Source organism: Dipodomys merriami, unplaced genomic scaffold (assembly GCF_024711535.1).
Source record: "Dipodomys merriami isolate MVZ:Mamm:240054 unplaced genomic scaffold, mDipMer1.0.p SCAF_57, whole genome shotgun sequence".
Classification (NCBI taxonomy): domain Eukaryota; kingdom Metazoa; phylum Chordata; class Mammalia; order Rodentia; family Heteromyidae; genus Dipodomys; species Dipodomys merriami.
Window position 1 is genome coordinate 2,224,949 of NW_027206146.1, and position 25,693 is coordinate 2,250,641.

General features: G+C 53.7%; 2 protein-coding genes across 2 annotated transcripts in view; both read left to right on the forward strand.

Moving 5' to 3' along the window:
* Positions 1 to 4,911: 4,911 nt before the first annotated feature.
* LOC138812417 (uncharacterized) overlaps positions 4,912 to 25,693 on the forward strand; it is a 30,447-nt gene continuing 9,665 nt past the window's right edge. Inside the window, exons 1-11 of the mRNA XM_070000368.1 lie at positions 4,912 to 5,108; positions 7,324 to 7,801; positions 8,102 to 9,165; positions 10,953 to 11,447; positions 11,602 to 11,860; positions 12,037 to 12,244; positions 12,414 to 12,596; positions 14,579 to 14,818; positions 15,212 to 15,304; positions 15,406 to 15,547; positions 21,971 to 23,138. Coding sequence (XP_069856469.1) covers positions 7,396 to 7,801; positions 8,102 to 9,165; positions 10,953 to 11,447; positions 11,602 to 11,860; positions 12,037 to 12,244; positions 12,414 to 12,596; positions 14,579 to 14,818; positions 15,212 to 15,304; positions 15,406 to 15,547; positions 21,971 to 23,138 — 4,258 coding nt within the window. The 5' untranslated portion in view covers positions 4,912 to 5,108; positions 7,324 to 7,395. The remainder of the gene's footprint in view (positions 5,109 to 7,323; positions 7,802 to 8,101; positions 9,166 to 10,952; positions 11,448 to 11,601; positions 11,861 to 12,036; positions 12,245 to 12,413; positions 12,597 to 14,578; positions 14,819 to 15,211; positions 15,305 to 15,405; positions 15,548 to 21,970; positions 23,139 to 25,693) is intronic.
* On the forward strand, positions 15,198 to 21,000 carry Rps5 (ribosomal protein S5). Its single transcript, XM_070000801.1, has 6 exons — positions 15,198 to 15,304; positions 15,923 to 16,031; positions 19,617 to 19,826; positions 19,949 to 20,077; positions 20,698 to 20,796; positions 20,889 to 21,000. The coding sequence occupies exons 2-6, from the start codon at positions 15,924 to 15,926 to the stop codon at positions 20,955 to 20,957; spliced, it is 615 nt and encodes a 204-aa protein (XP_069856902.1). The 5' UTR covers positions 15,198 to 15,304; position 15,923; the 3' UTR covers positions 20,958 to 21,000.

The window sequence follows — 25,693 nt, forward strand, 5'->3', positions numbered from 1 at the left end:
CTGACTGGGTCACTCAGGTCCTCTGACATTTGGAGTTCACTTTGCCACTGAGTCACTTCTACCAGGCCCATGCATACAGATGACGCCTGACGCTGCCTGTGTGTGCTGTGGAGACTCCAGGTACTGGTGCGTAGTTACATCACCTGTGTGCATAAGGGAGGTTCAGGTTTGTGCCTATGCATGCCAGAATTGGGGGGCTGGCACTACCTATGTGAAGGGCAGGTGTGCAAGGGTACCCTGTATCCACACAACTCCCCATTTCCTTCCAGTCCTTAGCAATCACTAATGTTCCCTTCCCTCCTCCCTTCCTTCCTCCTCCCATCCCTGGCCTCCCCAAGCTTGGAGCCCAGAGCCTGCTCTGCTCTGTGTGTGTGTGTGTGTGTGTGTGTGTGTGTGTGTGTGTGTGTGTGTGTGTGTGTGTGTGTGTGTGTGTGTGTGTGTGTGTGTGTGTGTGTGTGTGTGTGTGTGTGTGTGTGTGTGTGTGTGTGTGTGTGTGTGTGTGTGTGTGTGTGTGTGTGTGTGTGTGTGTGTGTGTGTGTTTAGGAAAGGAAACCCTGCTATGGAAGCTGTCATCTGACCATGCAGGTTATCAGTAACCTGGGACTTCCACCCAGGACTGAGACCACAGCTCTATTACCCTGTGCCCTGTAGCTGCTCAGCCCAGCAGCCTAGAGACTAGCTAGAGAGGCTGGGAAGGTGGCTCAGTGGTAGAGTGCTTGCCTTGCATGCCTGAGGCCCTGGGTTCGATTCCTCAGCACCACATAAGCAAAAAGAAAAAAGCCGGAAGTGGCGCTGTGGCTCAAGTGGTAGAGCGCTAGCCTTGAGCTGAAGAGCTGAGGGACAGCGCCCAGGCCCAGAGTTCAGGCCCCATGACCGGACCCCAAAAAAAAAAAAAAAGAGACTAGCTAGAGAGACCCAGGATGATAGCCCAAGGCTCTGGGAGAGGTGGGTGGTACAAGAGGCCAATATAAAGCTGTAAGTTTTCAGAAGCCAAATCCCAAACACCCTGCTCCTGCCACCTGTGTTTTACCTTCCTGTCCTCCCCATCCTGGCTTAGGCTACTATCCCCCCTATTTCTTCTTCCCTTCTATGTGTCCTGCCTTCTGCTGATTTTTATGTAGTATTGAGGGTGAGAAGGTGTTGGTACAGGCACTCAATGCCTGTAATGTCTATTGCTGCCTAGTCTAACAGAACATGGGAGTCTCTAGACAGAGCTAGAGCCACCACTCCCGAACATTTCCATCCTTCCAGAAAATTCTAGAGCTCCATCTTGATAGCACCAAACTACTCCAAAGTTAAGGCAAGAGGAGCTCAAAACTACCTTGGGTAATGTAGCAAAAGCCAATCTCAAAAATATAAAAAGGGAAGCTGGGTGCAGGTGGCTCATACCTGTTATCCTAGCTAATCAGGAGGCTGAGATCTGAGGATCAGGGTTCAAAGTCAGCCCCGCAGGAAAGTCCATGAGACTCTTATCGCCAATAAACCACCAGAAAACTAGAAGTGGCACTGTGGTTCAAGTGGTAGAGCACCTGCCTTGTGCTGAAGAGCTGAGGGACAACACCCAGGTCCAGAGTTTAAGCCCCACAACAAACAAAAAAAATAAAAATAAAAGCAGGGCACCAGTGGCTCACACCTGTAATCTTAGCTACTCAGGAGGCTGAGATCTGAGGAGCCAGCCCCTGTAGTAAAGACTATGAGACTCCTATCTCGAATAAACCACTAGAAATCCAGAAGTGGCACTGTGGCTCAAGTGGTAGAGCACTCGCCTTGAGCTGAAGAGCTGAAGGAAAGAGCCCAGGCCCAGAGTTCAAGCCCCATGACCAACAAAAAATAAAAAAATAAAAAATAAAAAGGGGCTGGGAATGTGGCTCAGTGGTAGAGTGCTTGCATAGCATGCATGAAGCCCTGGGTTTGATTCCTCAGTACCACGTACAAAGAAAAAGCCATAAGTGGCATTGTGGTTCAAGTGGTAGAGTGCTAGCCTTGAGCAAAAGAAGCTCAAGGACAGTACCCACGCCCTGAGTTCAAGCCCCAGGACTGGAAAAAATAATAAGTAAATAAAAAAGTAAGACAGAAGAGAGGAAGCATACGATTTTTTTTCTTCTTTTTTTTTGGCCAGTCCTAGAGCTTGAACTCAGGACTTGGGTGCTATCACTGAGCTTCTTTTGCTCAAGGCTAGCATTCTACCATTTGAGCCACAGTGCCAATTATGGCTTTCTCTGAGTAGTTTATTGGAGACAAGAGTCTCAGAGACTTTTTTGTCCTGGCTTGTTTAGCACATATTTTTGTGGGGTTTTTTTTGGTTTGTTTTTGTTTTTGCCAGTCCTGGGGCTTGAACTCAGGGCCTGGGCACTGTCCTTGAGCTTCTTTTCCTCAAGACTAGCGCTCTATCTCTTGAGCCACAGTGCCATTTCCAGCTTTTTCTGCTTATGTGGTACTGAGGAGTCAAACCCAGGGCTTCATGCATGCTAGGCAAGCACTCTACCACTAAGCCACTGTCCCAGGCCTTTTAGCGCATTTGTTGGTGGTGGTGGTGGTCGTGAGGCTTGAAGTCTGGGCCTGGGTGCTGTCCCTCAGCTGTTCAGCTCAAGGCCAGCGCTCTACCACTTGAGCCACAGTGCCACTTCTGGTTTTCTGGTGGTTCATTGGAGATCAGAGTCTCACAGACTTTCCTGCCCTGGTTGGCTTTGAACCATGGTCCTCAGATCTCAGCCTCCTGAGTAGCTTAGATTACAGACATGAGCCACTGGTGCCCAACTTTAGCACATATTTTTAAAGATGAAAGGCAAAACTATGTTGATGGATTCTGAAATTGAGTTTTGCACATTGTTGTTTTGATTTTTTTTTTTTTTTTTTTTTTTTTTTTTGCCAGTCGTGGACGCGAACTCTAGGCCTGGGCACTGTCCCTCAGCTCTTCAGCTCAAGGCGAGTGCTCTACTGCTTAAGCCACAGCACCACTTCCAGCTTTTTCTGTTGATGTGGTGCTGAGGAATCGAACCCAGGGCCTCATGCATGCAAGGCAAGCACTGTACCACTGAGCCACCTTTCCTAGCCCCTGTTTTGAATCTATTCTCTTCTCGTAAAAATGAGAAATTAAGCCTATCACTAGTGACTCATGCCTATAATACTAGCTACTCAGCCCAGAGGATCAAAGTTCAAAGCCAGTCCAGGCAGAAAAGTCAATTTAATCAGCAAAATGCTGGACTGGAAGTATGACTCAAGTAGTGTAGTAACATTTCTAGGCCAAGGCTGCAATGGTTGCTTTCCATGGGGCTGAAATATCCTAGCTCTGATCTATTACATGTGGTTAGGATTAGTTTGCTAAAACTAGTTAACTTGAAATAGTTACTGGGAGATGAGGGCACACCTCAGCGTGTGACATCAAGCTGAGCATGTGGAAACTCCTGGTGCCAGTAAATTAATTGAATTACAAATGCAGCTGGGACTCCTGCAGGCCCATACCACCTAGCTGTCTTTCTTTTTCTCCTTCTCTTCATCATGTTCCCCCCTCCCTCCCTCATCCCTTTCTTTTCTTTTTTTTGGTTAATACTGGGCCTTGTTTCCAACTTTGTTTCCAGTCCAAGAGCTATGCGGGAGCTGATGGTGCATTGTTATACACTACTACTTCAGAACATCTCCATCCTTTCAGAACATTCTAGAGGAAGTGGTGTTGTGGCTCAAGTGGTAGAGCGCTTGCCTTGAACTGAATTGCTCAGGGACAGAGTCCAGGCCCAGCGTGCAAGCCCCACGACAAACAACAACAACAACGAAAAGGAGAACATTCTAGAGCTCCATCTCAATGGTAGTTGCAGAGGAATGTGCATTTGCTGAACTCACTGAGCTAAAGAGTCAGACTTCTCTAAAATATACCTTTTTGAAGGCACAAAAGTCCAACTCTATCTACTAATTACTGACAACACAGTCTTTGACTTAATTTCCTCCTTTTTTCTTTGTCAATAATGGGGCTCGAACCCAGGGCCTGGGTTCTGTCCCTGAGCTTTTTCTCTCAAGGCTAACACTCTACCAATTTGAGCCAATTTGGGTTTTCTGTTGGTTAATTGGAGAAGTCTTCACAGACTTTCCTGCCCAGGCTGGCTTCAGATGTCAGCCTTCTAGTAGCTAGGATGACAGGTGTGAGCCACCAGCACTAGACTGACTTAATTTCTTTGTGTCTCTATTTTCCCAACCTGCAAAGTAGGGTGATGATGGTACCCCGTTTTGAGTAGTTGCAGATGTCACAGGAAGTGATTACTGAGTATGCTCATGCTGAGGTGTTCAGGAAAGGCAAATTGATGCTTGACCTAGGAGCCAGCCCAACAGCTGTCCTCAGGGTTCTACGTGTCTCAGCCTTGTTTTCAAACATTCCCCTCCCCACTCAGGATGGCAAAGATTATCCCAATTTTTTTTTTCTTTTTTGCCAGTCCTGGATCTTAAACTCAGGGCCTGGACACTGTCCCTGAGTTTCTTTTGCTCAAGACTAACACTCTACCACTTGAGCCACAGCGCCACTTCCGGCTTTTCTGCTTATGTGGTGCTGAGGAATCGAACCCAGGGCCTCATGCAAGCTAGATGAACACTGTACCACTGAGCCACCTTCCTAGCGCCCACATATGTTTATATATAGCGTTTAAGATTCTAAAAAGTAGGAAGAAAATTCAGAGGACAACAGCAAAGTCAAGAGAAGCCATGAGAACCTCTAAGGAGCCGAAGAACACGGGAGCAGGCATGCAGGACAGAGCAGGACGGCGAGCAGCGCCAGACGCGCTGAGACGAAGCCCACCGCGACTACGCATTGGGGGCCTGATCGCTGCGCCCTCTGGGACTTGTAGTCCTGGGTGTGACCAATCGGGGGCTGGACTTGCGCGGGGCATGCTGGGAACGAGGTCCCGGGGCGCAGGCGAGCACGTCAGCGCGGAAGCGCCACTGGAAGTGTCAGCCGCTCTGCTGGAGCTCTCTGGAGCCAAAAACCCAGGCTGGAGCGAGCCGTGGTACGAGCCTGTGCGGCGGACGGAGCTTGGGGGCGGCTTGCGCCGGGGTGAGGAGCCGGGCCTGGCCCCACCGTGCGAGCCTGTGCAGTGGACGGAGCGTGCGTGGCGGTCGGCGCCGGGGTGAGGAGCCGGGCCCGGCCCGGCCGTGCGAGCCTGAGCGGCGAAGGGAGGTTGGGGGCGGCCGGCGCGGGGGTGAGGAGCCGGGCCCGACCCGGCCCGGCCGTGCGAGCCTGGGCGACGGCCGGTAACCCCATAGCCACCTCCCGAGGTCGGCGCCGTTCCCTCCTCACGCAATTAGGTTTGGTTTCCTTTTTTAAACTCATCGTAAATAGCCGGGCGCCGGAGGCTCACGCCTGTCCTCCCAGCTACTCAAGAGGCTGAGATCCGAGGATCACGGTTGAAAGCCAGCCCAGGCAGGAAAGTCCGTGAGACTCTTACTTCCAATAAACCGCCAAAACTCCAAAATAGAGCTGTGGCTCAAAGTGGTAGAGCGCCGACCTTGAGCACAAAAGCTCAGGAACAAGCCGGGCGCTGGTGGCTCACACCTGTAATCCTAGCTACTCAGGAAGCTGAGATCTGAGGATCGCGGTTCAAAGTCAGCCCGGGCAGGAGAGACTCCTATCATCCAATAAACCACCAGAAAACCGGAAGTGGCGCTGTAGCTCAAGTGGTAGAGCGCTTGCCTTGAGCTGAAGAGCCGAGGGACAACGCCCAGGCCCAGAGTTCAAGCCCCACGACCGACAAAAAAAAAAGCTCAGGAACAGAGCCCTGGCCCTGAGTTCAAGTACCAGGACACACACACACTCATTATAAATAATATTTTGCCAATTTTTTAAATTATTATTCTGGAGCTCTCCCCCGGCTTTGGACCCAGGAGCAATATTGCCCCCATCTCAGGGACGCCTAGAAATATATGGAGCATTTGAAAGTTAAGATGGCTAGAGAGTGTGCTTACAGCTTTTCGTAGGATCAGTTCTAAAAACCCTGCACCATGTGGGAAAGTCCCTCAAAGGAGTGAAATGTCTGTGAGACCCTCCAATAAATCAGGAAGTGAAGCTGTGGCTCAAGTGGAAGAGCACTGGCCTTGAGCCCAAAATCTCAGGAATAGCGTCTAGGCCCTGAGTTCAAGTCCCAGTACCAGCTCCTAAAAAAATGAAAGTGAGGGTATTGTCATTAGCTGCCTGGGTTGAGAGACAGGAAGCGGGATCTAGCTCTGAAGAGGAGCCTTGGTTGGCCATAGGTTTGCTTGCATTGTAGCTCAGCATCCTGGGGATCAGCTCAGCTCAGGCTGGCTTTGAACCGCAGTCCTCAGATCTCAACCTCCTGAGTAGCTTGGGTTACAGGTGTGAGCCACCACTTCCTGGCTGAGTCTTTTTTTTTTTTTTTTGGTCAGTTGTGAGGCTTGAATTCTGGGCCTGGGCGCTGTCCCTCAGCTCTTCAGCTCAAGGCTAGTGCTCTACCACTTAGCCACAGCACCACTTCCAGTTTTCTAGTGGTTTATTGGAGAAAAGAGTCTCACAGACTTTCCTGCTCGGGCTGGCTTTGAACTGCACTCCTCAGACCTCAGCCTCCTGAGTAGCTAGGATAACAGGCCCAAGCCACTGGTGCCTGGCCTATCCAAATCTTTGAACAGTCTTCTGTGACTGTTTGCAAATCCCTGCAATGGGAAGGAAGTTGCCACCTGCTGAGTGTTGTAAGTTTTAAGAATCAGGCTTGGGCTGGGAAGGTGGCTCAGTGGTAAAGCGCTTGCCTTGCATGCATGAGGCCCTGGGTTTGATTCCTCAGCACCACATAAGCAAAAAGAAAAAAAAAAAAGCCGGAGGTGGTGCTGTGGCTCAAGTGGTAGAGTGCTAGCCTTGAGCTGAAGAGCCGAGGGACAGCGCCCAGGCCCAGAGTTCAGGCCCCACGACCGGACCCAAAAAAAAAAACAAAAAACAAAAAACAACCAAGTCAGTCAGCCTAGGCAAAGCTAATGAGCCTGTATCTGGAAAAAAAAAAAAAAAAAAGAGTCAGGCTTAAGGGCTGGGAAGGTGGCTTGGTGGTAGAGTGCTTGCCTTGCATGCATGAGGCCCTGGGTTTGATTGCTCAGCACCACATAAGCAGAAAAAGCTGGAAGTGGGGCTGATGCTCAAGTAGTAGAGTGCTAGCCTTGAGCTGAAGAGCTGAGGGACAGCGCCCAGGCTCAGAATTCAAGCCTTACAACTGGCCCCACGACTGACCCCCCCCCCAAAGAAAAAAAAAAGAATCAGGCTTAGCACCAAATGGACTATTCTGATTATTATCATCTGTCTCACAGACTCTAATTCTACACCTGCTTGACTTTTCCCTCTTCCAGGTGGCAATGAAATTCTGCCATTGCAGCTGACCCAGTTCTAAGGCTCCAGCCATCCCATGGTACTGTTGCCTAATGGCCACCCCAAACTGTCCCCTGAGCCCAGTGCCCTGGGAATACAACAGCTTCCTTCAGGTGAAGGTAGAGGAGGAAGAGGAAGAGGCTGATCTCTCCCAGGGCCAGGAATCCAGCCCCAGCCCTACTGCCTACCCTGAGGCTGCACGTTTGCGCTTCCGGCACTTCCACTATGAGGAGGCATCTGGCCCCCATGCAGCGCTGATCCAGCTGAGAGAGCTGTGCCACCAGTGGCTTCAGCCTGAGTTGTGCACCAAGGAGCAGATGCTGGAGCTGCTAGTGCTAGAGCAGTTCCTAGGCTCACTGCCTGCTAAGATCCAGGCATGGGTGGTGGCCCAGTGCCCTAAGAGTGGAGAGGAAGCTGCTATGCTGGTGGAGAATCTAACTAAGATGCTGCACAAGAGAGGTAAGGGAGAGTTACAACATCCTGGGGGCAGAACTCGACTGGGTAACATGGGCACACATGCTTTGGCCTGGGGTCACGACACTCACTTTTGTACTTTAGCCATGGTTGCAACTGAACAAAATATCAAGAACAGTAAAGGGCTTAGATATGACTGTTTCAGGAAGATAGATCACTTGATAACATTTCTCCCTTTCTCCCTCTCCTCTCCCTCCCCTCTCCCAGACACATAAACACACTTACACAGATTTCTCTGTAGGTTTATATTGTTGTCAGAAGTAGTGACACTGAGGTTTGTTTCAGGATGGGAGCTGGGTGCTGAAACTGTAGAGGCAAACTGCAAACAGAGCAACTCAGAAGAGTTGGGATCACCAGATAACTCCACTGAAACACTCATGAGAGGTGTTTCTCCTGGACCTGCCTTCGTCAATGCTTGTGAACCTGAGGACAGCTTGCAGAGTGGGACAGAGCTCTTAAGGGCCATCTGGACAAAGTCTGTACCCCAAGAGCTGGCTTTTAGGAAAACCAAACCTAGTAAGGACACCCCTCCAGATCAGCCTGGCTCTGAGTGTGGAGCCCCAAGACCCAGTACCAACATGTGGCCAGCTCTCCCCTCCCAAGAGAAGACTCCCTCTGCGGAGAAACTAGGTCTGTCAGATGGGTATAGGAAAGTGCCTTCATATACATACTCAGAGAAGAAGCTCTCGAGGTGTGGGGAGTGCAGGAAAACATTCCAGAACACCCTGGCCCTCACAGCCCATCAGAAGAGCCACTCCAGGAAGACACCCTATGCCTGCAGTGAGTGTGGGAAGGCCTTCAGCCGCAGCACCCACCTTGTCCAGCACCAGGTAGTACACACAGGAGCAAAGCCTCATGTGTGTGGGAAGTGTGGAAAGGCCTTCAGCCGGGCCACCCACCTGGCACAGCATCAAAGGACTCACACTGGGGAGAAGCCCTACCAGTGTGGGGCCTGTGGAAAGAGCTTCAGCCGCAGCACCCACCTCACGCAGCACCAGCGCGTGCACACGGGGGAGCGGCCCTACGAGTGCGAGGAATGTGGCAAGACCTTCAGCCAGAGCACCCACCTCACACAGCACCAGCGCGTCCACACCGGGGAGAAGCCCTACAGGTGCGATGCATGCGGGAGGGCCTTTAGTGATGGCTCAGCTCTTATCAGACACCTGCGAATCCACTCTGGAGAGAAGCCCTATCAGTGCAAGGTCTGTGCGAAAGCCTTCGCGCAGAGCTCGTCCCTCATCGAGCATCGGCGGGTCCACACAGGAGAGAAGCCCTATAAGTGTAGTGACTGTGGGAAGGCCTTCAGCCGCAGCTCTGCACTCACTGTGCACCTGAGGGTCCACATCACGGTGCTGTAGTGACCAAGTCTAAGAAACCCTGACTTCTGAAAGAGCCAGGGACAGGGCAAGAACTGAGAAGCCCCAGCAGCCTTTGGAAACACACCAATGTCACCCTGAGATGTGTGTCTGTCTGTGTTTGTCTAAAAGGGAAGAGGTCAGAGGAAAAAATATATTTTTTTTAATCGGTTTTGGGTTTGAACTCTGGCCCTGGGCACTGTCCCTGAGCTCTTCAATTCAAGGAGAGCACTCTACCACTTGATCCACAGCACCAATTCCAGTTTTCTGGTAGTTTATTGGAGATAAGAGTCTTATAGACTTTCCTGCCCCAGCTAGCATTGAACTGTGATCCTCAAGATCTCATCCTCCTGAGTAGCTAGGATTACAGGCATGAGCCCCTGACACCAGGAAAATGAGTTGTAAGGACTTGTGTGAGTACTGGATAGTCTTTCAAGTACTTTACATACATCATCTTATAATTCTCAAAAGAGACCAACATAGTGATCCATGTGTCATAGAGGAGAGGAGAAGAGAGATGTAGCTAGTGGCCAGGGTCACATGGCAGGAACTGGAAGCACCTACACATGTCAGCATTTCAGTAAATACAGCCATGCTTCACAAACCAAGAAAAGAGACAGCCGGCATCAATAACTGGTACCTGTAATCCTAGCTACTGAGGAGCTTAAGATCACAGTTGGATGCCAACCCAGGCAGACAAATCTGAGAGATTCTTACCTCCAGTTAACAAACAAAAAACTAGAAGGGCTGTGGCTCAAGTGGTAGAGCACCATCCTTCAGGGGAAAAGCTAAAGGACAGCATCTAGGCCCAGAGTTAAAACCACAGTATCAAAAAAAAAATTGAGATAAAGGACTGGGGGCATGGCTCAAGTGGTTGAGTATCTATCTAGCAAGCATGAGGCCCTAAGTTCAAAATCACAGTATTACCCAAGTAAAAAGAACAAACGCCATAACAACTTCACAGACTTTTTTTTTTAAGAAGCCAGGCATAGGTGGCTCACACTTGTAATTCTAGCTACTCAGGAGGTTGAGATCTGATGACTGAGGTTTGAAGCCAGCCTCAACAGGAAAGTCCATAGGACCTATCTCCAGTTAATCATCAAAAAAGCTAGAACAGCTCCAGTTGGCTGTATAGCTCAGGGACAGTGCCCAGGCCCTGAGTTCAAGCCCCAGGATTGGCACACAAAAAAGGGGGGAGGGGAGCTGGGAAGGTAGCTCAGTGGTAGAGTGCTTGCCTTGCATGCATGAGGCCCTGGGTTTGATTCCTCAGCACCACATAAGCAGTAAAAGCTGGAAGTGGCGTTGTGGCTCAAGTGGTAGAGCGCTAGCCTTGAGCCTAAGAGCTCAGGGACAGCACCCAGGCAGAGTTCAGGCCCCACAACCGACCAAAAAAAAAGGAATATTAGTAACTATTACTGAGGCAGTCAGACCCCTTTAGATGAAATAGACAAAATTTCTTGCAAGTCAGTTTATCGAATATTAAGCCATCCCCACTGGGCACTGGTGGCTCACGCCTGTCATCCTAGCTACTCAGGAGGCTTGAGATCTGAGGATCACTGTTCAAAGCCAGCCTGGGCAGGAAAGTCCGGGAAACTTTTATCTCCAATAAACCACTTAGAAAACTGGAAGTGATGCTGAGGTTCAAGCGGTAGAGCACTAGCCTTGAGCTGAAGAGCACAGGACAGTGCGCAGGCCCAGAGCTCAAGACCCACGACCGACAAAATTTTTTTAATAGCCATAACCCTAACTCCTGCGGTGTAGCGTGCGCTCATTCTGCAAAGATGAGACCACGAGGGACCACGACACGCGGCGTTTCGCCCCGTCGTAGCCGCCCCTTCCCAGACCTGGGCTGGCTGGGCACAGCAGAGACAGCCTGGGAGACCATGGTGTCAACTCCGGGGAGGAGCGGCTCAGCTCCTTCCCCGGGGTCGCGTCGCTGCCAGTTCAGCTTCCTAGACAAAGGTCACTCCAGTGGGGTGGTGTGCGAGGCCCGGCGTCCTCCCGCACACCACCAGGAAGAGCCTGGCCGGCTGCCCGCTGACCCCCCCCCCCAAGTTAGGGCGGGGAACGGGCTCCGCCCGCGGGCGCTCTTGGTGCACGCACAGCTCCACGGGCACACTGGGCGCCGATCCTGCGAAGTGCGGCTCCGCGTGCGGGTGAACGCAGCAGTAGTTACCGAAACGCACGGCATCTGCCGGTCGCAGCAGGCAGAGCAGGCGGCGCCCGCCCAGACCCCTGCGCTGACTGTAGCGCGGGGCGAGGTCCTGGGCTCCACCGTGAGCACCGGGGCCGGCAGCTTCTTTTGCGAAGGAGAAGCAGGCTTGGCCCGGAGGCAGGGCAGGCCTCGTGCGGGTCCAGCCCGCGCCAACCTCCCAAACAGCCCTGGCCGGAAAAGTCTGGGTCTCCGGTCCCGAATCTGGGGCTCCGCAGGCCTCACTGTCCCCCTGCATCGGGGACACGCGGTCCGAGGACCCTGGAGTCCCGCGGGGCCGGGCCACCATCCCGCCTCATGCATCCTTCCAGCCCGCACCCTCCCTGCCATGGCGAGGGCTCACTGCGGCCCCGCACAGGCTCCTCGGGCTGGCCGACCCATGGCCAGGTGGTGTTCGGACCGCGCAGCTGGTGGCGGCAGGCAAAGGGGCCCAGAGAGACCAGGAGACGTTAGCCCGGCCCCCGTCACCCGTACGAAGTGCCCAGCCACACCATGCCCCGGCTCACCTATCACCTGTCATCCAGGGGCTGCCCAGCTCAGCCACGCGCCTGGGGACGGGCTTGAGCCACAGGGAACAAGCCTGTGCCACAGGGGACGAGTCTGAGCCACAGAGGTATTGACCTTGGCTGTCACCTATCACCAATCAATCCCAGGGAGGAACTGGTTCTCCATGCAGGCCTGGGCATACCAGGTCCTGGAGCACTCCATCATCCTTGTCCTCCACATCCTCCCCATCCTCCTGTCCTCCACATCCTCCCCGTCTACACCGTCCTTCAGCAGCTGTGGGTCGGTGATGGCCAGCCGGATCTGGCACCTCGGCCTCACTGTGACCCAGTCATCTGGAGTCTGCCCACAGACTGGGTGGGCAGGGGGCCTGGGTCAGTTCGGTGCTGGGGGCAGGGCCCTCAGCCCGGGGCTCACCACCTTGAGGCCCAAGCCCCCAGCTCACCTACAGCTGCCTCACGGCTGGGCCCTGGGTGAAGCTTGCAGACAGCGCCCAGGAAGCCCTCCACACGCCTTCCGCCCACAGGGTCCACAGCCCGCGAGCCCGCATCCCAGAGCAGAAGAAGGGGCCTTGCTCCGGCTGCGGGCGGTGTCTGGCTGTCTGCAGTAGCAGGCTGGCTGGAACACCGGCCTCTCCTCTCGTCAGGGTGGACGCCTTGTGGCCCGATGACAAAGGGGACGATCCAAGGCTGCTACAAGAGCTTTACCAGTAACCCTGATAACACCATCCAGCAAGGTAAGCTAACAGTGAATTGTAAGTTCTTTGTTTTCAGGCTGAGAAGGTGGCTCAGTGGTAGAGTGCTCCTTGAAGCCCTGGGTTCGATTCCTCAGCACCACATACACAGAAAAAGCTGAAGTGGTGTTGTGGTTCTGTGGTAAAGTGCTAGCCATGAAAAGGAAGCTCAGGACAGCGCTAAGGACCTGAGTTCAAACCCCAGGATTGACAAAATATTAGAGAGAGAGAGAGTCGAACACTGTCCCTGCTGCGCTCTTCAGCTGAAGGCGAGTGCCAGCACCACTTCCGATTTCTAGTGGTTCATTGGACATAAGAGTCTCCTGCCCGGGCTGGCTTTGAACCGCGATTCTCAGATTTCAGCCCCCAGAGTACTAGTATGATGGGACACTTCTCCCAGCGCGAGGGAAGAACGGGCCGGCGTCCCACGGGGGCTGTTGGGAAATGTAGTCCAGCCCCGGGTGCGGTACCTGGCGAGCGGAGAGGGGTCTCCCGCGAACCCCCTCCCCTGCGGCCCCTTTAACCCCGCTGCGAGCCAGTCGGAGACCTTGCAGTCCACCCGACAGCACAGGGTCCGGGCTGGGGGGGTGACCTGCCCTCGACTCGAAGCCAGTTTTCCTTCGGCTTTGCTCAGTTCCCGTGGGAGAAGTCCGCTGGCCCTCGGTGGAGCCGGCAGCCTCCGGAGAAGCAAGCCACCTTCCTTCGGGAGGTGTGGACAGTAAATACGCCTGCCTTGCGTTGTCCTTTTGTCTCTGTGTTGCTGCAGATCCGGAGTGTACATCATTACAGTTGTTCCAGCAATGACAGCCTTTCAGCGATGAGAGGCTTGGACTCCCTTACTCTGTCTGATTCCAAATTGTTTTGTTCACCGAGCAGATATTTAGGGCACTGTGTCTGTGTGGAGACCCCTTTGAGCCATGGAGGACATGATGCTTGGGAGGCCCACTGGAGGTGGGAAGAGGCCATGCTCTGGGGCCAGCCTCTTTATACTCCCAGCTTCACTGTGCTTCCGTGAGACTAGAGAAGTTACTTTTTTTAAAATCTATTTTGCACTTCCATGATAATATAATGTGGGGATGTCTCCCTGAAAAGATTGTACTGGAGAAAAATGGCCTGATTCCTGAACACCATGAGATCAGCAAGGCTTTACCTAGCAAGCTGCCTGCAAATCTGGGGGAAAGCTGGCATCCCAGCTTACAGCTCAGGCTGGCACCATGAAGTGGTCCAAGTCTTTACAGAGGTGAAATGCAAGCAAGGGCCAAAGGCAGCAGAGGGAGATTAGGAATCTGAGGCATTTTAGTTTTTTCTGTGGCTGCTGTAATCAATCACCACATACTTGATGGCTTAAAACATCTATTCAAAATGAAAGTGTTGTAAATTCAAAAGCCCTGTGGAGGTTCTAGGGACCATCTTTATTTTCCTTGCTGCTTCAAGCCACTGATGGCTTGAAAGTGGTAGAGTGCTAGCTTGAGCACAGACAGGCTCAGGTTCAGTGCCCAGGGCTTGAGTTCAAGTCTCAGGACTGGCAACATGCACGCACGCACGCGCGCGCGCGCGCGCACACACACACACACAGGAAGTGGAGGTGAGGCACAAGTGACAGAACATCTCCTTGACGTGCTTTGGATCGCACCCCTCTCAAAAAAATAAAGGAGGGGCTGGTAGAGTGCTTGCCTTGCATGCCTGATGCCCTGGGTTCAATTCCTCAGCACCACATAAGCAAAAAGAAAAAAGCCGGAGGTGGTGACGTGGCTCAAGGGGTGGAGCGCTAGCCTTGAGCTGAAGAGCTGAGGGACAGCGCCCAGGCCCAGAGTTCAGGCCCCACGACCGGACCCCAAAATATAAATAAAGGAAAGCAGCAGAAGCGGGGTGGGGTTCTCAGGCCACCTCTGGCACAGACGCAGGGTGGGGGCAGTGTGCTCCTCCGGGACAAGGTTGCACCCCTCCTCCCCCCGCAGGTGTCCGTCCGCCGCGTGCGCACCAGGACACGCGCTCCCGCCGCCTCCCCTCCCTGGCTCCTGCGAGGCCGCTATCACGACGAGCAGACACGGGGCGACCCATGGCCGACCCTGCCGCCCCAAAGTCCCTGAGGTCTCCCCGATCCGGGGTTCGGTCCTCCCCTCCATCCCGCCCCGGGGCCGGAGGCGATGCCGCTGGCACAAGGCGGAGGACGGCGAGAAGTCATGGACGTGGCTCAGGTCCCTGGCGGCCAGCGGAGGCCCGCGGAGTGCGCGTCAAACAATGCCACGAAGGCAGGAGCAGCGCCGAGCCCTTTAGCGGCAGCTAGCGGAAGCCCCGGGGTGGCGTGCGAAGGCGGCCGGCGGCGGCTCGGAGCTCCGCCCCACTTCTACCCTTTCTAAACATGGCAGCATTGGCTTCGCGGCGCTTTCTGCGCATGGTCTCAGCTTGACACAAGCCAGGGCGTACTTGAGGTAGCACATCCGCCAGAGCTGCTTGTCGGCGTTCCGAGAAGTGCGCATGCGGCGAGAACGTGCGCGTCCCCGTTCTCGATTGGTCCAAGAACACTTCCCATCCTTCTGCGCGCGCGTGTGTCGCTGCCACTGACCCGGAAGTGTTCGACGCCCTTAAAGTCGTCGGCCCGCTACGTGCGACCTCTTCCTGTCTGTGCTTGGGCAGCGCGCAGACCACGCGGAGCGGACGGAAGTCTCCTGCCTAGCGATCAGGTGAGGCCGCACAGCCGTCCTGGGTCTGCGAGTTTGTCTGGATCGCTGCGGGCGGGTGCCGACCCCTCGGCTCCGGGTCCGACCTTCTATTCCCTCCGGAGGACGCGTCCTCGGGAGCGCGCGCGGGCAAGCTGCCCCGGCGTCTTGGTCCCCGCCGCCGTGGGCGGTGCTGGGCCGCCGTACCGCGCTCCGGCCTCGCCTCGCTGGCCGCCTCGCTACCCGGAGCTACGCCTCCAGCGTTTCGCAGGCTTACCCACTCGACCTGGCTTCGAACCTACTAAGTTTCCCGATCGCGGCCGGCGAGCCTGGAGTTTTTCACTAATACAGGGCTGTAAAAGGTCCAGTCTCAATCGTCCGTGCTGGGCGCCCTTCCTGTCAGCCGCAGGTCGCCCTGCGGACTCCGAGCGACTTCCCCCGGGAGATGGGGCACCGGGTTTGGACCTGGGGCTCCTGGGTAGCAGGAATGGTGCTTCTTGCAGCTGATTCTGTTCCCTAGGTCGGGAAAGTTGCTCTTGCTGTCCCTGTTAGCTCCCCAGGTTAGAAGACGACCCGCCCCAGTTTGGTGTGTTCGTGTTCCCGCGCTATGTGTTGGCTTTCACCATCTATTCCCACCCACAGGATGACCGAGTGGGAGGCCGCCACGCCAGCTGTAGCAGAGACCCCCGACATCAAGCTTTTTGGGAAGTGGAGCACCGACGATGTGCAGATCAACGACATTTCCCTGCAGGTGAGCCGGCCCAGCCCTGGGGCGCAGAGGACACGTAAAACCTGCATCTTTCCCACCAAGCAGTTGGATTTGTGAGGGCTAAAAGCAAGAGGTCCAGAAAAAGCACATCGAGGCCTACCTTTTTCTTATTTTTGGTCGGTCGTGGTGCTTGAACTCTGAGCTTGGGTGTTGTTCCTGCTCTCTTTAGTTCAAGGCAAGTGGTCTACCGCTTGAGCCACAGCGCCTCTTCCGGTTTTCTAGTGGTTTATTGGAGATTTCTCACGAACTTTCCTGCCCGGAATACAGGTGTGAGCCACCGGCGCCCAGCGAGTCTTACCTTTTAACAACAGTTTGCTACAGTGTGTTTTGTGGAGTTCTTGATGTTTTTTCCCCAGAGCTAGTGATTGAACCCAGGACTTTATACATATAATAGGCAAATGCTCAACCACTAACCAATGTTAATCTTAAGCGGCTTTTTTCCATTTTTTTTTCCCTCTAGGATTGTCATGGGTTTTACTTTTTGTGGTAAAGTACATGTAATTTGCTACTTTTAAATATAGTATAAATTGTTTATGGACATCCTATTATCCTGCACCCTGTTAAGTGACTGTTTAAACAGTTGGTCAGAAGTGAGTTTTTCTGTAATACAGAGTTTTTTGGAAAGACTGAGCAAGTGTTCTCTTTTACATATAGCATTTTGTGTGTAAGATGGGACATAGGACCTTTATTGCTTTTTTTTTTTCCAGTCATGGGGCCTGAACTCTGGGCCCTGGGTACTGTCCCTCAGCTCTTCAGCTCAAGGCTAGTGCTCTACCACTGGAGCCAAGCACCACTTCCAGCTTTTTCTGCTTATGTGGTGCTGAGGAATCATACCCAGGGCCTCATGCATGCAAGGCAAGCACTCTACCACTGAGCCACCTTCTCAGCCCCCCTAGGACCTTTAGTGTGCATCCTACCTCTGAGCCATATCCACAGGCCTCATGAGTTTTGGCCGTTGTACATTTAGAAAAAAAGATGGGTGTGGGTGTGGTCGGTTGGCCAAGGGGTTTGAGCTCAGTGCCTGGCCCCTGTTTTGAGGCTCTTTTGCTCAAGGCTAACACCATACTACTTTGAGCCATAGTGCTACTTCCACACCTGTAATACTAGCTGCTCAGGAAGCTGAGATCTGAGAGTCACCATTCAAAGCCAACTTGAGCAAATAAGACCCCAGCTAACCAGAAGTAGTGCTGCAGCTCTAAGTGGCAGAATGCTGTCCTTGCTTGAAATAGCTCAAGAACAGCTCCCAGGTTTAGTTTAAGCTCCACGACCCATCAACAGTTAATTTGGGGGTCTGGGAAGGTGGCTCAGTGGTAGAGTGCTTGCCTCGCATGCATGAGGCCCTGGGTTCAATTCCTCAGCACCACATAAACAAAAAAAGCCGGAAATGGGCACTGTGGCTCAAGTGGTAGAGTGCTAACCTTGAGCTGAAGAGCTGAGGGACAGTGCCCAGTCTCAGAGTTCAATCCCCACGACCAACACAAAAGGAAAAAAAAAAGTTAGTTTGGGCTGGGATGGCGGCTCAATGGTAGAGTGCTTGCCTCCCATGCATGAGGCCCTGGGTTGGAATACTCTGCACCACATAAACAGAAAGTTACAGATTTTCTTGACCAGGCTGGCTTTGAACCTCAATCCTTAATTTCAGCTTCCTGGGTAGTTAAGATTTCAGGCAAGAGCCACCAGCCCACAACTGGAAAGTTGTGGTTTGTTAAGACAATGGAAGTTGGAGGAATAGAGTGTATTGTGTGTGCTCCCCGCCCCCGCCCCCCATTTCCCCCATCCCCTGACCCTTTTTTCCTTGCCTGTCCTACATCATGTCCCTGAGCTTTTGTTTTTTTGGTCAGGGACTAGTACTCACTCTAGCCTGACGCTTTCCCTCATTGACTAGTGTTTTACCATTTCACCCACACCTTTACTTCTGGCCTTTTAGTGGCTAATTGGACATAGGAGTCTCAGGAAGGTTCCTGCACAGGCTGACTTTGAAATTCAATCCTCAAAAGTTCAGCCTCCTGAGTAGTTAGAATGACTAGCATTAGCCACCAGCCCCAGCATTCATTGCCTCTAATGTGCCTAAAAGATAACTCAAAACTTGTTCAGGCTGATCTTTACTTTCATAGGTATGTTTAAGAAGTCTGCAAACTTATTTTTTGTGGTACTACTAATATACTAATACAATCCTACTGAATTTATCCACCTATCCGAAGTTCCTTAAAGGACCAGATAGTAAACATTTTAGGGTAAGCAAATTCTTCTGCCCTTCATGGCTTCCAACTAAAATTTGTAGGTCTTGAACTCTGAGCCGGCCTACTGTTCCTGAGCTCTTCAGCTCAACACTAGTGTTAGTCTACCCCTTGAGCTACAGCGCCACTCTAGTTTTTCTGGTGGTTAATTGGAGATAGGAATCTCATAGATTTTCCTGCCGGCCCTGGCTTTGAACCATGAACCTCAGTTCTCAGTCTTCTGAGTAGCTAGGGTTATAGGTGTGAGCCATCAGCCAGGGCCTGGCTCAACTATTTTATTTTAGTTTGATACATTATGATCTTCAATGGGTTTTATCCCCCCCCCCCCATTGTTGTTGTTTTCTTTTTTCCTTTTTTGTCCTGGGGCTTGAACTCTGGGCCTGGGTGCTTTCCCTGAGCACTTTACCCCGCTTGAGCCACAGCACCACTTCCGGTTTTCTAGTGGTTTATTGGAGATAAACCTGGGAGTTTCCTGGGCTGGCTTTGAACTTCAGTCTTCAGATGTCAGCTTCCTGAGTAGCTAGGGTTACAGACATGAGCCACTGGCGCCTTGCTAGTGGGTTTTACTTTGTTCATATGTGTATGAAATGCTTCTACCCTTGCAATCTCCCCATCTAGACTTTTTTCTTTTTTTTTTTCTTTTTGGCAGTCATGGGGCTTGAACTAGGCCTGGGTGCTGTCCTTGAGCTCTTCAGCTCAAGGTGAGGTCTCCACCATTTGAGCTCAGTGCCACTTCCAGATGTATGGTGGCTAATTGGAGATTAGAGTCTCACGGACTTTTCCTGCCTGGGCTGGCTTTGAACCACAATCTTCAGATCTCAGCCTCCTGAATAGGATTATTACAGATGTGAGCTACCCACCCCTGGCTGAAGTTAAGTCTTGTAGACTGTCATGCCTGAACTGGCATTGAGCTAGAATCCTCAGCCTCCTGGGTAGTTAGAATTACAAGCATGAGCCATGGGCATAAACCTACACATTTTCTTTGTGGCTTTGATTCTCTGCCCGGGTTGGTTGTTTCCCTCTAAAGGATGCTGAGCAGTATGTAGATAGTTGTCAGAACTTGAGGTTGCTGCTGGCATGCTGGGTACTGCTATGTAACCTGTATATTTAAGGGTCAATTGTTTTTTAAAAAATGATCTATGATCACATTCTTCCACGATAAAGGTAGTTTTCTTGAGGGATTCCGCATACACTTCCTGGGAAGGCAACTGAGATTGCAAGTAATTCCACTGATACCCTGAGTGGATTTCCAGTCTTTTCTCTGGTCTCTGGCTGGTGCCTATCCTGCTTCTAACAGCCCTTTCATAGGCCTTCCCCAAATCCTTTCCAGGATTACATTGCAGTGAAAGAGAAGTATGCCAAGTACCTGCCCCACAGCGCAGGACGGTATGCTGCCAAGCGCTTCCGCAAGGCACAGTGCCCCATTGTGGAGCGTCTCACGAACTCCATGATGATGCATGGTCGCAACAACGGCAAGAAGCTCATGACTGTACGCATCGTCAAGCACGCATTTGAGATCATCCACCTGCTCACTGGTGAGGTAGGATTGTGTGGCAGGCTGGACAGGCTGCCCTTGGGCACATGCCAAAGCCAGACTGTGACCTGAGTCGAGAAAGGGAGGGACATGTGTCAGATGTCAGGCTCAACGCCCTCTTCTTCCAGAACCCTCTGCAGGTTCTGGTAAATGCCATCATCAACAGCGGGCCCCGGGAGGACTCCACTCGGATTGGGCGAGCTGGAACAGTGAGAAGGCAGGCTGTGGATGTGTCCCCACTGCGCCGGGTGAATCAGGTAGGTCTGGAGCTTGTGTGGGTGGCGGGCAGGAACTGCCACCATGAGTGGGTGGGAAGGCTTGTCCCTGTCTGCATGCTTTACCTAGAGCCTCACTTCCCTTTAGGAAACTTCCTGAATTCCTACCTTGTTCAGGGTGGATCCTGGCTCTTAGCCATCTGTTTTCATTCAGATTGTTGGTAGTGTACATTGTTAACACTAGTTTTCTTAGACTACTTAAGAATTGGTTGGATTGATAGTGCCTACATACCTTTAGTCCCTGCTACTTCAGAGGACAAGACAGGAGGATCATGTAAGCCAGGAGTTTTGATACCCACATGAAAAAATTCGTAATAGCGGTAGAGTATCAGATTGGTTGGTATGACTGTCCTTCAAGTCAATGACATATGTATGATGTGTGGCACATCTTGAATCTCCTGCCATGGGGAGTCCTTGTCTAGCTTGTCTGGATAGCCTTTCTTATCCATACCTAGTGTGCCAATGTCTTCCTCTCCCCCCCCCCTCCCCATCTTGATGATCACATTACATGGTAGGTTTTTGAGATTGGGCCTAGATCACTGGAGGACTTATCACTATCCTGCTAGATTAACCTGGGCCCCCCTGCCCCGTGCTCTCTGTAGGCCATCTGGCTGCTGTGCACCGGTGCCCGTGAGGCTGCCTTCCGCAACATCAAGACCATCGCTGAGTGCCTTGCGGATGAACTTATCAATGCTGCCAAGGTGAATGGAGACCCAGAATTTACCTTAAGTTCAAGGTGGGCGTGGGAAACCTTCCAACATAGAGCTAATCAATCTCTTTTTTTTTTTTTTAGGGCTCTTCCAACTCCTATGCCATCAAGAAGAAGGATGAGCTGGAGCGTGTGGCCAAGTCAAATCGCTGATTTCTCGGTTGCTGCCCAATAAAGTGCCCTTTGGGGAATTTCACCTGCCTGTGTCTCTGGCTGTTTTTAAGGGAGTGGAATATCTTCTCCCTGTGGCTATTGTCAGTACTCCTTTTCCTGTCATGGCTATTGGGTTCATCTGAAAAATACTGTTGACTCAAAAATATACCATCTCAGGGCTAGCCAGTTTATAGGCTCAGCCATGTATAATATCCCAGCATTACTGGAAATGAGAAGAATTGGGCCTGCTTGGTTGGGAAAGGACCTGGTTGGATCACATTAGGTAGAAAGAAGCCTGTGGCTGTAGCCCAACTTTGTGTCCCTTCTGTGTAGCAGCTGATTTCCATTGTTCTGTGAATGAAATTTCTGTGCAGGCTAGGCTGGTATTCCCTTGCACCAACCAGTAGCATGATTGTTTTTTGTTTTGTTTTTTGGTCGGTGGTGGGTCTTGAGTGCTGGGCCTGGGCATTATCCCTGAGCATTTTTTCACTTGTGGCCTTCATGGGTTTTCTTGTTCATGTATGTGTGTGGAGCACTGCTACCGAGTCATCCTTCCTGTCTTGGCTGAGGTGTGGGTCCTGGGCCCTGGATCAGCCTGGGCCTTCTATGCCAGGCTGGCGCTCTGCTGCTGTGAGTAACGACCTCTGGCTTCTGGTGGTTTAAGTTTTTCAAGGCAGGCCCAGGATTGGCTGGGACTGCGAGTGGACTATGGGCCTGGCACTGTTTTGTTCAGGCCGGTTAGTGCCCTTCTGTGCCAGAGCACTCCATCCACTCCCAGGATCCATTCCGGGTCTGGTTTGGGGTTCAACACCCCAGGATGGGCGGCGGGTGGGGCGGGCCACAGGACAGGTTGGGCTCGTTGTGCGGGGCAGGATGGGCGGCCTGGGCAGGGCGCCCTCCAACAGGCAGCTCGTTCCTGCCCGGAGGTAAGCCTAGAAGGCGGAGACCAGTAGTGTCTCCAGGTGCGAGAGCCCTGCTTGGGCTGCGGGCCGTGCCCCGGGCTCCGGCTCCAGCTCGTAGTGCTCAGCGGCGGCGCCGCTCTTCCCTGGTTCTCGTCTCCGCCTCAGGACCGCAGTGCACACTACCCACTCCAGCTCGGCGTCGACCCCCGAGTCCGGATGCCGTGCCCGCGGCCGCCCTGGCTCCGCCGTGCTCGGGCCGTGCCCAGCCCGGGCCGCAGTGAGGACGCAGACGACGAGGAGGAGGAGGACGCTGACGGTGGCCCGGGCTCGGGGCGCATGCTGTCCCCCGCCTCGCCCTCCGAGTGCCTCATCTGCGTTTCGCCCTTCGACGGCGTCTTCAAGCTGCCCAAGCGCCTGGACTGCGGACACGTCTTCTGCCTCGAGTGCCTGGCGCGTCTGTCGCTGGCCACTGCGGGCGGCGGCGCGGCGGTGGCCTGCCCGGTGTGCCGCGCGCCCACGCGGCTGGCCCCGCGCCGCGGGCTGCCCGCGCTGCCCACGCAGCCCGGGCTGCTGCCCGGCGACACGCGCGCGCTGCCGCGCCAGGGCTCCGTGCGTTTCGACCGCCGCCGCGGGCTGCTCTACCTGCGGCCGCCGCCGCCCGGGCCACGCAAGGGCCGCACGGCGCAGGCGCACGCGCAGATGCACGCGCCGCCGCCGCCGCCGCCGCCGCCGCCGCCGCCGCTGCGCCTCGGCCGCCCGCTCTCACGCCGCCTGTCGCTCAGCAGCCCCGCCTGGGCCTTCAATGCCGCCGTAGCGCTGGCCGTGCTGGTGGCTGCGGGCCTGGTGGTCTCGGGGATCTACATCTTTTTCCTCATCCCGCACGCCACCGCTGTCGGCCCCGCGCGGCCCCAGATCGTGGCTCTGGCGCCCCCGCCCGGCCTCCCTTGGTTCCCGCCGCGGCCGCCGCCGCCCGGGATCCCCGCCGCCTTCCCGCCGGAGCCCGGGCTGGAGCCCGACGGGGGCTCCGAGCACGCTGTGGGGCCCGGGTTGGAGCTCGACGAGGGCCCCAAGGACGCTGCGGGGTCCGGGCTGGAGCCCGACGGGGGCCCCGGGGACGCTGCGGGGCCCCGGGGGACGCAGGAGCCCGGGCTGGAGACCGACAGGGGCCCCGAGGACGCTGCGGGGCCCGGGCTGGAGTCCGACAGGGGCTCCGAGGACGCTGCGGGGCCCGGGAGGACGCGGAAGCCGCCTCGAGACGGCGCCAGGGGGGAAGAGGCCGGCCCCTGACGTCGCGTCCGGGGCCCCGGCCCCGGCCCCGTCTTGGGCAAGAAGGCTGCTGCTGCCCCTTCCACCTGCCGGGCCCCCCACCGGGCCGGGGAGCGGCCGCCCTACACAGCACCCCGTGCCCGGCCAGAACTCAACCCAGACGGGACCAAGGGAACCAGCTCCCCAAGACTTACCTTCACCAGCGTCCTGAACCACGAACCATCCTAGAGCCGGCTCCCCTCCGGCTTCCGGGCCCCTCTCAATGCGATGGCGGCTGCCGGTGTCAAAGCTAAGAGACCGCACTTGGAGTGGATTGGGCGGGGGTGTGATCGGCCTCCCGGGCCGGCTGGAGGGTCCCTGGCCCCGTCCTGGGTGCATGAGGCCCATTAGTTTCTTGGAGACACTGACTTTCCTCCGGAGACTCCTGTCAGCCCTGCCCAGTCTTCCTGAACTCCAGCTGAAGCCGAGCCTCATCCCTGCACCTATGCTAAGATGGACTGTTCCTCACCTCCAGTCCACCCTCCCAGAGGCGGCCACCCCTGCACAGACTGACCACCAATCTGGAACGCCCACCGCCTCCTCCCAACCGGGCTGTGCTGTGGACAAAAATCTAGCATTTTTCTTTTTTCAGAAAGAAACACAATTTCTATGCAGCTGGAGGCTTTCTTGTGGTGTATTTACACGTGTGTTCTCAGCACGGAAGTAACTGAGAGGCACCTGGGCATGTCTGTGGGGCTGAGCCAGACCTGTCTGCATGGCTGCTTCAGGTCCAAGCTGCTTTTTCCACATGAGAAGCCACAGGAGGAATGTTAGGGAGCCCAAGGGTGTGTCTCCCCAGACTAGTTCTTGGCCACCACCCAGAAGCCAACGTCGTCCCCGGGGCTGGGGACCAGTGCAGTGCGCTGGCTCATGGGGATGCTGTGGCCTATCTCCCTGGGAGGGAGAGAACCCTGTGTATCAGCAGTTGTGCTTTTGGTCAGTGTTAGTTTTCTCAGGCTACTGTAAGAAGTTATATCCAACTCACACATACTGTCTTAGAACAACGTACATCTACCATCCTACAGTTCTATTGTCCAGAAGCTCAAGATCATTTCCTTGAGTTGAAGTGGATAAGATAAGCCAACAGTTCTAGTTCTGGAAGCTCTGTGAGAATCTTATTTCCTAAGCTTTAACAACTTGTAGAGCTGCTTTCCTTAATTACTTTATTTATAAGGCCATTAGGATTAAATTGGAATACATAGACAACCCAAGATAATCTCCTACCTCAAGATCTTTCATCTCATCTCTAACATCCATTTTGCTATGAGGGCAGCAGGTTCACAGGTCTCCTGTAATTGGGACCTGGATATCTGTGAGGACCCACCAAAGAGTTTCAGATCTTACTCCCCACTGGGGAAGTAAAGGTGGGCAGATTTGGATGGGCCAGAAACGGATCCTAGGCTGGCAATACATAGAAGACAGGAAAATATCTGCCTAAAGGTGGTCTGTGAGGGCTATCTGAAGGAAAGAACCCCAGACTATCTGCAAGCATGCTGGTATTGAGATAGCTAGCAGGCTTGCACAAAGCCAAGTGAACCAGAGAGGGCAGGATATGGTTGAGGGTAATAGCTGAAGGGACCCCTCTCCTAGCTGTCTGCAAGGTGCTACTGTAGCTTTTACACTCACCCAGCTGGAATCCTGGGTCTCCTCTCTACCACTGGGAGAAGGCTGGAGACAGAGCCCAGGGGCTGCATTAAGCTACTTAATGTAGGATTGTAGGGTCCTCTTCCCACACCTCTGTCCATAGCCTGTATCTTCCTCCTTTACCTCTCACCTCAAAACTTCGCTGTTTAATTGGAGATGGAGTCTTTTTTTGGGGGGGGGGGTTCCGGTCGTAGGGTCTGAACTGTGGGCCTGGGTGCTGTCCCTCAGTTCTTCAGCTCAAGGCTATCACTCTACCACTTGAGCCACAGCGCCACTTCAGGCTTTTTTCTGCTTATGTGGTATAGAGGAATCGAACCCAGGGCCTCATGCATGCAAGGCAAGCGCTCTACCACTGAGCCAACTTCCCAGCCCCTGGAGATTGGTCCGGTCATGGGGCCTGAACTCTGGGCCTGGGCACTGTCCCTCAGCTCTTCAGCTCAAGGCTAGCACTCTACCACTTGAGCCACAGCGCCACTTCCGGCTTTTTTTCTTTTTACTTATGTGGTGCTGGGGAATTGAACTCGGGGCCTCATGCATGTAAGGCAAGCGTTCGACCACTGAGCCAACTTCCCAGCCCTCATGGAGATGGAGTCTTATGGACTTTTCTGACTTCTAATGAAGACCCTTAGATCTCACCTTCCCAGGTGGCTGGGATTATATCTGTGAACCATCAATCTATCTACTTATCATGTTTACTTTTTTTTGTTAGTCATAGGGCTTGGGCTCAGTACCTGTGCACTGTCCCTGAGCTCTTTGGATAGGCTAGTGCTATACCAGTTTGAATCATGGCTCCATTCATTTTTGAGTGGTTAATTGGAGATGAGTCTCACAGGAACTTTCGGGCATGGGCTGGCTTAAAACCACAATCCTCCGGCTTAGATGTTT

Coding starts and splice junctions, on each gene's coding strand:
- Rps5 (XM_070000801.1), top strand. CDS start 15,924: ATGACCGAGTGGGAGGCCGCCACGCCAGCTGTAGCAGAGACCCCCGAC. Junction 16,032..19,616: donor TCAACGACATTTCCCTGCAG/GTGAGCCGGCCC, acceptor AATCCTTTCCAG/GATTACATTGCAGTGAAAGA. Junction 20,078..20,697: donor CACTGCGCCGGGTGAATCAG/GTAGGTCTGGAG, acceptor TGCTCTCTGTAG/GCCATCTGGCTGCTGTGCAC.